General features: G+C 48.6%; 5 protein-coding genes across 5 annotated transcripts; 3 read left to right on the forward strand and 2 right to left on the reverse strand.

Moving 5' to 3' along the window:
• Positions 1-961: 961 nt before the first annotated feature.
• Positions 962-3,037, reverse strand: NECHADRAFT_86671 (uncharacterized protein; the record flags this gene model as incomplete). The annotated part of the gene is made up of 3 exons (XM_003042761.1): positions 962-976; positions 1,014-1,034; positions 1,445-3,037. The coding sequence occupies 3 exons, from the start codon at positions 3,035-3,037 to the stop codon at positions 962-964; spliced, it is 1,629 nt and encodes a 542-aa protein (XP_003042807.1).
• A 424-nt stretch (positions 3,038-3,461) lies between these two features.
• NECHADRAFT_52268 (uncharacterized protein) lies at positions 3,462-4,625 on the forward strand (the record flags this gene model as incomplete). Its single annotated transcript, XM_003042670.1, has 3 exons — positions 3,462-3,621; positions 3,676-4,064; positions 4,125-4,625. The coding sequence occupies 3 exons, from the start codon at positions 3,462-3,464 to the stop codon at positions 4,623-4,625; spliced, it is 1,050 nt and encodes a 349-aa protein (XP_003042716.1).
• Positions 4,626-5,147: 522 nt separating this feature from the next.
• Positions 5,148-5,960, reverse strand: NECHADRAFT_52174 (uncharacterized protein; the record flags this gene model as incomplete). Its single annotated transcript, XM_003042762.1, has 2 exons — positions 5,148-5,639; positions 5,700-5,960. The coding sequence occupies 2 exons, from the start codon at positions 5,958-5,960 to the stop codon at positions 5,148-5,150; spliced, it is 753 nt and encodes a 250-aa protein (XP_003042808.1).
• A 2,098-nt stretch (positions 5,961-8,058) lies between these two features.
• NECHADRAFT_86674 (uncharacterized protein) lies at positions 8,059-9,846 on the forward strand (the record flags this gene model as incomplete). Its single annotated transcript, XM_003042671.1, has 2 exons — positions 8,059-8,590; positions 8,642-9,846. The coding sequence occupies 2 exons, from the start codon at positions 8,059-8,061 to the stop codon at positions 9,844-9,846; spliced, it is 1,737 nt and encodes a 578-aa protein (XP_003042717.1).
• Positions 9,847-10,850: 1,004 nt separating this feature from the next.
• NECHADRAFT_64462 (uncharacterized protein) lies at positions 10,851-12,705 on the forward strand. Its single transcript, XM_003042672.1, has 3 exons — positions 10,851-12,363; positions 12,416-12,564; positions 12,613-12,705. The coding sequence occupies exon 1, from the start codon at positions 11,288-11,290 to the stop codon at positions 12,329-12,331; it is 1,044 nt and encodes a 347-aa protein (XP_003042718.1). The 5' UTR covers positions 10,851-11,287; the 3' UTR covers positions 12,332-12,363; positions 12,416-12,564; positions 12,613-12,705.
• Positions 12,706-12,728: the final 23 nt, after the last annotated feature.

A 12,728-nucleotide genomic window follows, 5' to 3' on the forward strand; every position in this document is an offset into this window, starting at 1 on the left:
TTTATTTCTAGAGAGGCTAGTCTTAATAATAAGAAATACCCTAGAAATATAGGCTATAACTTTAGCTAAGAGGCTAAGTCTTTATTTATTTATCTCTATAATTCCTCTTAAATTTATATATATTAGTAATAGGTTTATTATTATTTAAGGTTCTTAGCTATAACTATAGGTTATTTTTCCTATAAGGTAGGTAAGAATATACCTTAGTTTATAGCTCTAAGTTATTATTAATTAATTAAGGATAAGGGGATACCTTAGGAAGATTAATCTTTAAGATAAATAAAGTCTATTACCTATAGGTCCTTATATTCCTTAAGCTCTTTAATAATAAGTTCTAGAAAGCTTTATAGGTATTTATTAGTTTTATATACTAAGTAGAGATACCTTCTAAGTAATTCTTCTTTAAATATAAGTAAGAAGGGAATAAATTAATAATAAGTAATAATATTATTAATTATTATTATTTATAAGGGAGTAATAATATAAAGGATTATTTATCTCTTATTAGGCCTCTTAGAATTTATAAGTCCTTAAATAAAATATAGATTTCTAAAAGGAATAATAATAAAGTAAGAATTTAATAGGGATTTCTCTAGTTTATTTAGGGGTTTTTATAGGGGAATTCTCTAGGAATTCCCTTTAGTTTCCCCCGAGGATCTTTTTAGGAATTCCCGGGGAATTCTTAGGGAATTCTTTAGGAAGTCCTTAGGAAAAGTAGGTCTAACCTTCCGGGGAATTCCTAGAGATTTCCTAGGGATTTCCCGGTTATATGGTTCCCGGGGATTTCCTTAATATTATTTAATTATAAGATAAGCTAATTTATAAAGTTATTTTAAAAGACTTAAGTCTTATTTTTTATTTATTTTTTAAAGCTTTAATATTAAAAGGTAAGTAATAGCTTTAAAGTAATAATAATCTTAATTTTATTTATAACCTATATATAATTAATAATATTATATATTTAAAATAAAAAAACCTAAAATAAATTATACTTTTAAGCTAAGATATTATACTTTTAATATTATATAATAATACTATAATATATTTAATTTTTTTAAAATATTAATTATATAAATTAAATATCTATAGCTAGTATAAATCCTAAGTTAATTAAGGGCTTTTATACTTAGTATTAAGATAAAATTATTTTTAAAAAGTAATAAAAATAATAATAATATTATACTAGTAGTGTTATATATCCTAAGGATTTAAAACATCTCGCAAAGTCCCATGTATTAACGTCATAGTCTGCTTGTGCCCAAACACTCTCTATGATACTAGAAGCGTTGCGAATACTTCCCAAAGTCCCGAGAGCTGCTGTTCGGTCCAATATAGAACGAACAATTGGCCGCTGCTCCTCAACAGCAATGCATCCAGTCACACAAATTGGCCAAACAAGTGAGCGGAGCTAGCTGGGAGATTGTATTTCGTTCAAGAGACTCACGGTGCGCTTGATGCTACTAAGGATATCCTGGTGTGTTGGCTGCCAACCTAGGAGGGTGACAAGAAGGTATGTTCGGGCAGCGTAGGCCCAAATCTTTGTGACACGGACATGGATATCTGACGAATAGAGATCGTGAACCTGGCAGCGGTTCGAGTCTCTCAAGACCGACTCCAGTGGTCCGTATAGTCCGGAAGCTGTGTTTGTTTCATGCTGGTGCCGTGAATCATGCTGATCAAGATGATCCACATGCTTTTGCCATCGTTGATCGATTTTCCTGGCATGGTGGTGAAATTTGTCCATTACCAACTCGCCATTCTTCTTTTTCGTCTTTTTCCAAGCATCAAAGGCGGCAATGTCCCCAATCAGTTCAAACACCCAGTCTTGGCAACCAGTAACAGCTTGGAGGCTCAAAGTATATCGTTGGTCCTGGTCACTAGGGACTTGTTTAGATAGATATTGTCGTAATTCTGAAGGTTGCTCCAGACATGTACTGGCAACGATGTCGTCAACGACCAGAATTGCCGAGAAGAAGCGAAATGCTCCCTGCTCTGTGGTTAGAGGAGTAGAAACTGATGCCGGAAACGGGACGGGATCAGCCAACTTCTCTACCACTGCAGCAATATTCGGGCCTTCTCCGCGCATGTTGATCCCATGATACAGCAGGATCTGCCCTAGTAGATCAACTGCAGCCTTGAGGTGTACCTGCCATTCACTCGACATAAACAGCTCCCGTTCCAAAAGCAAGAGCTGTACAATGTTCGCCAAGAGATGTATGCCGTCCCGGAGGTTTGTACTAACGCCCTGACTTCGAAGGCCTAGCAGGTCACGCTGAACGCTTGCCAAAGCCACGTTTGTCTGGTGGGAAAGTTCTTGCCAAGTCTTTGCGAAGCATGCATTGTGGACAGGGCCAGGGATAACCGGGATGACGGAGAAAAAGTATGACGACAAGCTCGTAACACTCTTGCTGAAACCAAGGTTCTTCATGGCGAGCATCAGAGGCCAGGTTCGTCCACCCTCAAGTATAGCCGGTTTATAGAAGGGAAACATGATCGGGAACACGTATTCCATGTACCCCATCAAGTAACCCATTTCAAGTTCGGTTGTCATCAATGTGGGCGGAGATGCTCGGCCGGCAGTCGTCGCTTGGCTGTTGGATGGACCCGGGAGTGAGATTGGCTGGGTCGAAAGACAATTGACCTGGGACCTTGGAGCCTGCTCCAATGAATGACTTTGCATTGCCGCATCCGCAAGAGGAGGGCCTGCCTCGCCGGAAGAACGAGACTGGGGAGAGCTCGACCGAGGGGAGAGCTCATTGGGATTGTTGTGGATGGCCAGAGTCTGGGCGATATTCTGCATCATGGCAATGCCGCGGCGACGTTTTGCGCCTTGCTTGACTTGGGTCTTGATTTTCTGAACCATCTGCTGTTGCCCTTGCCCATCGTCCATCCAGTCCGGCCTGACATGGGAGTAGTAGCAGCTGATGTCCAGTGCTGCGCAAGCCCCACATACTGGGAGCACCCCGTCACACCACTTATGACGAAGCCGACAAGTCCAGCATGTAGACTTTCTTTTTCCTCGTGCGGCCGTGGGCATTGTCATTGGGGGGTTGTACCTGATAGGGTTGGGGTGTTGAGCCAACTTCAGGAGGATGAAAAAAAGAATGAGAAGCTGGCTCTGATGATGGCACCTTTGGGGGTAAGTGGCTTTAAAGCCCGCGCGGACTCTCACCCCGAGCGGAGTCCGCGCGGACTCTTGACACTTGTCCGCCAAATGGCCCGCGCGGATCAAGAGTCCGCGCGGGTGAGTGGAGTGTCCCATTCGTTGGCTGTGCTGAATGCCGTCCAACCACACGGATGCAGCGGGCGTACCCAATGCTTAACCTCCCCAGTGTAAGTACGGCCTTGTGAATATAAACATCCATATGAGTCTGTGGCTCCCTTGATCATGCTACAGAACAAGACCTACAACATTATAACGACCTGCAACACCGACCTGGCGAAACAACGCACCCAACATCATGAGTCGTACAACAAGATGCTGGACCATCAACGGTAGGGAGAATGGCATAGACGAGCTTTCGTTTGGTAGTATCCCTATACCCAGACTAGGTGATCACGATGTGCTTGTTAGGATGCGTGGGGCATCACTCAACTACCGAGATTTGGTCATTGCTGAAGGTAGGCACAAAATGCATACAACATCACTAAGAACAGCGACTAACATAACTTGAGGAAAATATCCCTTTGGGCATAAGCAGCCCGTCATAGCAGCCTCCGATGGGGCGGGAGAGGTGGTTGAGGCCGGGGCAAATGTCACCAGGTGGAAAATCGGCGACAAAGTCGTGACACTTTTCAACCAGGCACACCAGGTTGAGCCCATCGACGCTGCTGCTGCAGTGTCCGGCCTTGGAAGCGCCATCGACGGTACGTTGACCGAATACGGCGTTTTCAATGAAGACGGCCTTGTCCGTCTGCCATCCAATCTCAACTTCCCCGAAGGCGCAACCTTGAGCTGCGCCGGGCTCACTAGCTGGAACGCACTGTATGGCCTCAAGCCGGTGAAGGCTGGGGACACGGTTCTGGTGCAAGGAACCGGGGGCGTCAGCATCTTTGGCTTACAGGTAAGGACCATGGTTTAATCAACCTTGCACGACACCCAGTCTACTAACCGCGTCACATAGTTTGCCAAAGCCGCTGGTGCAAATGTTATTGCAACAACCTCGTCAGCTGAGAAAGCTGAATTTCTCAAGAAACTAGGTGCCGACCATGTCATCAACTACAAAGAGGACGTCAACTGGGGAGAAACTGCACGCAACTTGACCCCCAACAAGCGAGGTGTTGATCACATCCTCCAAGCTGGCGGGCCTGGCACGATGCCACAGTCACTCAAAGCCGTCAGGCTTGAGGGCGTCATACATGTCATTGGCGCCATCAACTACTTGGATCAGACGTTGCCGCCGGACAGCGTGACTGTGAGCGACGTGATCGTACACATGTGCATTGTGCGTGGGTTCCTTGTCGGTTCTAGAAGACAGATGGAGGATATGGCACGGGCCGTTGAGGAGTATGATATTCATCCTGTTATCGATAAGCGGGTTTTCGCTTTCGAGGAGGCAAAGGAAGCGTATGAGTATCTGCGGCAGCAGCGCTATATCGGCAAAGTCACTATCAACTTTGATTAATCATACCTTCTCTGTACACAGATGTAATACAAGCGATCAGCGACTGAGGTAGATAGTATTAATAGTTCAACTTTAGAACCAACCTGCAATGAATCGGCTTTTTATGTTCCTGCATTACAAACCCAGTCTCATATTAAACACATCTCATCGTATACTATTGCTGGCACTTGAATTATGCACCTCAAACGCCACCGTTTTGCTGATGCCGATCTGCTTGGGATCCATCTCTTCCAGATCAATTTCGGATGAAGGTTTCCGATTGTCCCTGCGGCTGATAATACGTTCTTGTGAGCTCGTCCGATCGTGATTTGTATCTCCGCCTTGTACTTCGACAATGTGTTCGCCTTGGTTCGTCGTCAAGATTAGGTCGTTGCCGCCTGTGAATTGTCGGCGTGGATAGCCTGGAATGGGTCGGCTGTGTGATGATGATCCGTAGACTTGGTTGTGGAAGACGACTTTGGAGGCGAGGATGTCGATACTGGAGCTGATAAGTACGTGTGTTTCCATTGAAGGACAGTTGACTTACAGCATCATCACTGGGAACATGCATTCCATGGCGTATGCGAATCGATCGAGCTGCGACGCGACATCTGTCGCACTCTGAGAAGCCGTTTGGAAAGAGTAGGTGATGGCCCTCATAATACCCAGCACTGCCAGCAGCGCAAGCCGAACCTCGGTGCTTCTCATCAAATACCGAAACAGACCAGCCTTAATAGCCGCCTTCAGTGATGTCGACTTGGCCGATCCGAAAACTCGAAGGAGGAAGAAGGCGCTGACACATTCGAGGAGGGCGATCAGGACAAAGTATCCCATGTGAAGGTTGTTGATGATGGTTTGCTCTCCTGTCGACTCGTTCAAGATGCGCCGTGCCCTGACTGCAGCGATGACCACGCGGATGGCCATGATGGCAACAATCATGATCCAGAATAGGCACGCAAAGATCACCCATTGTCGATTTCGAAGGACTCGGCTCAGGATGATGTAACTGTAGAATGAGAGTCCGGCTTCTTGGACCTGCAATAACAAAGCCAGTCAGTTTCCATCCCGTCTCAGACCCGTCGCAGGACATCTCACCATCCATAGCACATCCGCAATCGCAGAGGCTATTGCCTGTCCCTTGATAGGATTCGAAAGATCGTAGTAGGCATAGTAGCAGAGACCGTTGGCGATGGCACCCGCGGCCGAAGTAACGATAGGAACGATTGAAACGGGGGAGAAACTCGTTATGCCGGCGACCATCAGTCCAAAGAGGACGTTGGCAATGCCGATCGTGCTGAGGATGGACCAGCTCAGCTCATAGTAGACCTCGCTCACGTTCTCGCCTTGCTGTACCATGGTTAATAGCGATCGGCCGGATCCCAATGTTGGTTTGCGGCCAAGAAGATGGTTCACATGGTCGGAAACCCTGCCAGAGGAGAAAAAAGCAACCGCAGGAGGGGCACACCCCCAAGCTTATACTGATCAGCCCCCTCCCCGTGGAGTCGCTCCATTCTCCGGGGTACCCCGAACGTAAGAGACGATTGTCGAGGGATCACGTTAGCGAGTCATCAGTTGGATGGGTGGGCACGGGTGCTGCATCGGCAAGGGGTCCGCGCGAGTCGGTGACACATAGCAAACGCATCCTCAGAGAGTATCCGGATCCGCGACTGGCGCGCTAGAGTTGGGGGAAATTGCCACAGTCGAGATGGTTGGCTTTTGACATCTGAGTGGCTTGGCCGTTGGACATCCCCGGTTCCCCCGCCAAGCCCCCAACTCTGAAGCATCCGATGCTTTATTCCCGGGAAAAGAGGCTTGCGGAGTGATTAATCCGACGTTTGGTCTTGCACACGGCACGGGCGACACCCTGGTCGTGGAGAGAGCTGTGCCGCACATTGCCACGCACTTCCCCCTGGGGCAACACGTTTATTAAGATGGTAGATGGCTGCAGATGACCAATTGTGAACCCATCGGCGGAGTTCCCGAGTCTATGCCTCAGGGGTTCCCCTATGCGAATATTAGCTAGGGAATGTGTCCCTTTTGCATTGTCAAGCAAGCACCCATCCATCATGAATCACGAGACTTCGTGGGTCTGAAACCAGCCCCCTTGCTCGAAATGCATCGAATTTTTCATCAGCCCTGCTGTGTAGGGCAGAAAAAAACACCCTGGCCCAGTTTTGCCATGTGCGTATAGACGACTTGGTTGATCCAAGCTTCGTCCGTTCGCTGACGAGGCCCGCTTGACTAAAATGGTAATTACACTGTCTCCTCAGTAATATGAATCCTTCCAAAATGGATGTTTCATGACGAGTCAAGAATTTTAACCTTGTCATGTTGAACATTGGGGGCAGAGAAGGATGGGTCGTATTGTCAGACATCCTGGAACCAACAGTGGTCTTGTTGGTTGGTGAGGAACGGTAGGACATGGCACTAGACGAGGAAGAACACGGACTCGGACACTGCCCGAGCCTCAAAGCTTAAGACGAAGGATTGTCAGCTTTCCAGGTACCCTGGAGAGTATGGAAGTTAAATAGGACTGGGTTGTCAAGGTCCAGACTTTGCAGCTGGAGCGACCGACCTACAAAAGATAATAGTCCCTCGACACTTCATGTTCCAACCCCAGGGATGTAAGATGCCAAAAAGGTATCATTTCCTGTCATATTTGATAAGACGTAAAATAATGACACCCCGCTAATGGAAGTGTCATCCGAACCCCGACATTGTTTCCGCTAGTGCCTTCGCTTGGAGCGCTAGCAAGGGCTGACGTTCGCTTCTTGATAATCAGGACTGATGAAACACGCAAGTCGCGTGAGTTGAAGGATGTCAAGTCCTCGGCCGAGAAATACATTGCGTGTTACATAGTACACATGGAGCACTACAAATAGTGTTGCTATCGGTTCTCAAGTCAATACATCCAAAGCAATACCAGATCTTGCATCATTGACTGCCTGATAACGGCCTTCTTGCCGATCTCATATTGCTGTATCTCCTTGCTTGCGCGGTGACTACTTATCTCCACCATTAAAGTACTATCTAAGACTCTGTAAGAAAATATAGGAATACGTTAATCTCTTATCTCAATTTTAATGAGTATAGGAAGAGACTCATCATAATTGGTCTAGATTCCTCCTCAGTACCTGATGGTAGTCCTCGCGCAAGCAAGGAGATCTAATCCCCGACTTTACCATCTCTGGCCGATACGCGGAACGCTTTCCGAACACCAAAAGCCGTCTAGACTCCGTTTTCCCACATTATTTAGACAATTCTATTCGTCTGTTCCCGACAGAAGGATATTCGGATTTACTGCGTAAAAAATGTTGACGTCTTGACTCCGCAAAAAATGCCGACATATCCTGTACTCCATAATAAATGTTGACATCTCTGCACGATAAATGCGCATTTCGGGCCCGGCTTGTCTTGCCGATATTTAATTCTTTCCAAGCCATTCTTCTGCGAGATGCAGTCTTTGCTTCAGTATCGTCGGGCGGCGGCTGCTGCTCAGGCCCAGATTGATCGAGATGTCGAAAAGGCAAGGGGAAACCTCTTACCCGATACCAGGCATGAAGGAGCCAGTCAAGGTCGTTCAGATGAGGAGAGAAAGGAAGAGTCTACGCCAGACTTTTCTATCCTGAATGAGGATACCGTTGACATCGAAGAATGCCCAGCACCGGTGCAACGACACATGACACACGAGGCAATCCAGCAATGCCACTCTGCTGGAGTTGCTCTCAGCCAAGTTCTGACTGGTATCCATGTTCGAGATCACGACGCCAGGGGACATGGCGGAAAGGTCTTTGTCGTTGATTGGCAAGGCCCGGACGATCCATTGAACCCACAGAACTGGTCTCTTGGCAGACGCATCGGTGTGACTTTGCAGATCTCTGTCATCGCGTTATTCGTCGGTGCTGCATCAGGCATTGATGCGTCAGTGCTCCCGCAAGCCGCAGCTTCACTCGGTGTTAGCGAAGTTGCCGAATCACTTGCTACAGGTGCGTTGCGATAAGATCCTGTTTACACAGCAGATGTTAACAACTTGACAGGCCTCTATCTTGTCGGCATGGGTCTTGGATCCTTGGTAGCAGGCCCATTCTCCGAAACCTTTGGCAGAAACGCAGTCTATACAGTTTCCATGGCTGTGTTCATGATATGGATCATGGCTGCAGGACTTGCCCCCAACTTTGGAGCTCAAATCACATTTCGATTCCTCGCCGGATGTTCCGCGTCAACGCCGCTCGTCTGTTCCGGCGGATCCATCGCCGACATGTACAACAGTCTCGAGAAGACCTGGAGTTTCCCCCTCTATGCCATCACTTGCTTTGGCGGCCCGATGATTGGCGCTGTCATGGGCGCCTACATAGGTCCCTCAACAGCTGTGAGCTGGCGTTGGACTGAGTGGTCTATGCTCATCTCTTCTGGGCTCGTACTAGTGCTGGTCCTCCTTTTCATGCCGGAAACCTACGGGCCTCTGCTTCTGCAGTGGAAGGCGGCGCACTATCGAAACATCACAGGTGATGACCGATTTCGCTGTGAACATGAGATTGCGGATGCTAGTCTCTTCAGTCGGCTCAAAGTCAGTATGACGCGCCCATTCCTTATGCTAACTGAACCGATCATCATCGCCATGACCTTATACATCAGCGTCCTCTATATCGTCCTTTTCACCTTCCTTGTTGGATGGCCATACATCTTTGAGTACACATACGACCTCGGCCAGGGCCTAACCAACCTCATCTTCATCGCCATGTTCATCGGCACCTATATCAACTTTATCTCCGTCCCGTTCGTCTATCAGAAGACAGCCAAAGCCATACGATCTGAAGGCAAAACCGGGTTTCAGCCAGAAATACGACTATGGTATGCCATGCTGGGCGCGGCTGTCTCCATCCCCATCTCTCTCTTCTGGTTGGGCTGGACCAACTACTCCCACATCAGCATCTGGTCCGCCATTCTTGCCGTTGTCGTATTTGGCTACGGCGTAACAGGCGTTTTCATCTGCGTCTATATGTACATCATCGATTCTTACGAGATTTATGCCGCCTCGGCGCTTACTTTTGTCGCCTTGACGAGATATGTCATCGCGGGAGGGATGACAGTCGTCGGCATCCCCTTTTATGAGAACATGGGTACGCATTATACACTCACTATTATGGCTTGCATATCGGTCGTTCTTGCAGCTATTCCTTACATCTTGTATCTCTATGGGCACTCGATACGGGCAAAGAGCAGGTTTGCTGTTGTGAGGTGAGCCACGAAGGGAGTTGGCCTTTTGTTCATGAGCGCAATTTTCAACGTTAGTACATGCTGTCTACGCAAACTTGGCCTGTACGCCCAAAGATGGTTGGAAACTATTCCGTGACACAAGTATGGTGATGACTTATTGGAGATACTGAATAGAGGAATTATCAAGCACAATATCTCATTCTTCATTACCCGCCGATTGTGTAAGCAGCCACACATAAGAACTTACGAGCCACCCGGACCGAGCCAACAGAATTCTTGATTGCCGTGCTTTGGCTCTGCGGTATTAAAATGGTGATCACAACAGGTGCCGAAATAAGGGACTCATCTGGTGTGGCCATTCCCGCATAAACTGCCCAAATATTTCTGACAGCCATCGGAGCCCCGTGTGGCCAGTCATGCGGCAGAAGAAATGGGACAAATGAACGGCAAAGAGGTAGTCCAAGTCTAATCAAATAATTTAGAAAAGCTCTGAAGATGAGCATCAAATGATGAGAAAAGAAACTGCTTATTGAAGCTAAAATTTGTGTAGAATCTTGCCATTGTTTAGGAGAGAATTGCCAATGCTGTCCATCGTCTCGCTTTTTCGTTGGCGTGCGTGCCTGCGAGCCACAGTGGCTGGAGCTTATTGTGGCGGAAAATGGCCAACAAGGTTGTTCATCGAATCTGAGAGCACGGTCACGTGCGATAAGCGATAAGGGAAGAGTGAATCGTGAATCGTGAACCGCCCATCCCAAGCCCTTCAGTCAGGCAGCCACGGAGAATGCCACATTTCCAACCAGGACAATTCACATTAAATGTCACGGCCCACCCAGGAGAAACGCGACAGAAAGCTCCGCTTCTACTCTTGAGCCCTCATCTTGTTTATCCTGCCCGCCCGGACCGCCTGAAGGTGAATGAGAAGGTCATGTGACCTCGCCCCACATCAGCTTCCTCTCCCCGCCAAGCCCAGCAATCAACCTCCTCCTTTCATCATCACGGCGCGCACGCCCTTCGTCCTTGTGCATCCTCCGCTTCGAGCCCTCAAATGGGTTGACTTCTTTCTCTCTCTTTGAAATACCCAGAGTCGAGAGAAGCGACCTGACTGGCCTTGCAGAGTTCTGGAGGCCAAGTCGGTTACTTTTCCGTGAGACTCGCTCCTCATTCGCTCTTTCTCGTCACTCCACCTCGGCGCTCCATCGCGTCGCGTCGCATCTTCACGTCGCCGCATTCACGCACATTCGAAGAGCCGGTGACTCGCGCCACAGGTCATTAAATTCCGGCTTCTACCCATCGAACGAGCGCTCGTCGTCTCCTTCGCTGGAAGAACCGGGGCCTGCGGAAGGGGCTTGCTTGGTCTCGCAGAGTTCTGGAGACTAAGCAGGTTGCCTGTCAGCGAAACTGATCCTCTTTGTTTGTGTGTGTGATGTTGGCTCATCGAGGTAAGCCCCCTAGCCGCCTTGTTGCTTATGGATCTTAGGAAGCCTGCTTCGTCATGCCTTGATGTTGACCTGAGCACACCCGCCGTCGTCGAGTGGGAATGCAATGATGAGACGCATCACTTGGTCAAGCCCGACCCCAAGATCGACGATATCAGGCTAAGAATTCGCTTCTGTGACGATACTTCATGCGCCCTCTTCGAATTACGATTTCCTATGAACCTCAAAGGCATCAAAGGCGTTTCAGACGTTTTCATTCCGATCCATCCTCCCACAATCACCTCCCTCGACTTTACCTTTGCCCCGACTGCTCCGAATGTTGTACAACAGAAGTTCGATTGCACCACCCTTCGCCTCGACTTCCAAGTCAGCCGAAACCTCGAAGTCCTCGTCCCCCTTTCCGCAAAAGAGCCACTGTCGCCAACCCGGGCACAGTCGGGCAGAGTCCTTGACGCCGTTCGCCTGCTCTCCGAGATAACTTCCTTTCGCATCTACATCGAGGCCACCAAGCTACCCAAAGTCACGCTGCAGTCCATCAGTGATGCGATTCGCCAGGCCCGCCTAAAGCCTCTTCGCCATCAAGATGACCTCACGAGCATGTACCATGGTACGGGAGCCAAGGCTGTTCAACTCTGCGCTCAAGTCCAAGATGCTCCACCATCGTACGATGAAACCGAGCCACCACCTCCTATGGCTCCGATCAACGAGAAGAAGCGTCATCGAGCCGGAAGCGAAGACGATGCTACAAGTCAGATAGCCCTAATCTGGGCCGAGCTCAAGGCGACCCAAGAGCAAAATCAGCAACTCCAGCAACGAGTCGCGGCTTTGGAGAAGGACAACCAAGAGCTGAAAAGAGAAGTCGAGCAGTTACAAGCTGATGACCACAATACTGCCAATGTGTTGGAAGAACTCGACAGCAGGCTGCTTGAGTTGCGGGACGACCACGTCGACTTGGGGGACAAGGTTGATTTCCTCAGGGAACATGGAGTAGACAGCGATGCGATAGAGTCCTTTATAGAGAAGGTCAAGAGTAATATTCTTGACGACATCTCGACGCGTCTGTCCAGGAGCTGAGCCTGTGTCTCGTTTACAGCCGCTGGGCTGAGGTGCGCTTTTCGCCAGCCTGAACCCAAACACGTCACTGACCAATGCAACCAGATACACGAAGCGCCCACAACGACGCCGGGCCACACACCGAGAGATATGATGGCGCTCGGCGCGCGTGCTGAGCTCATGCCGCACCAACCCGCGAACGTGGCTCAAGCTCGCCACTAAGGTGCCCAGGCTTTGGGCGGTTTTGGATCCTGGTGAGTTAAGCCCCCATTTTCACACAACCTTAAACTAACGTCACTCAGGGGATTGTCCTTCCGTCAGATAGCCAGAGGTTACATGATTGATGATTTATTATAGAAATGCAGCTACCCAATAGATGCCAACTTCCTCCTTGCAGTCTCTCATATCCATCATATTT

Source organism: Fusarium vanettenii, assembly GCF_000151355.1.
Source record: "Fusarium vanettenii 77-13-4 chromosome 11 genomic scaffold NECHAsca_32_chr11_3_0, whole genome shotgun sequence".
Lineage (NCBI taxonomy): Eukaryota > Fungi > Ascomycota > Sordariomycetes > Hypocreales > Nectriaceae > Fusarium > Fusarium vanettenii.

Excerpts from the sequence above, each read along its gene's own strand:
- NECHADRAFT_64462 (XM_003042672.1), top strand. The coding sequence starts at position 11,288 with ATGGATCTTAGGAAGCCTGCTTCGTCATGCCTTGATGTTGACCTGAGC.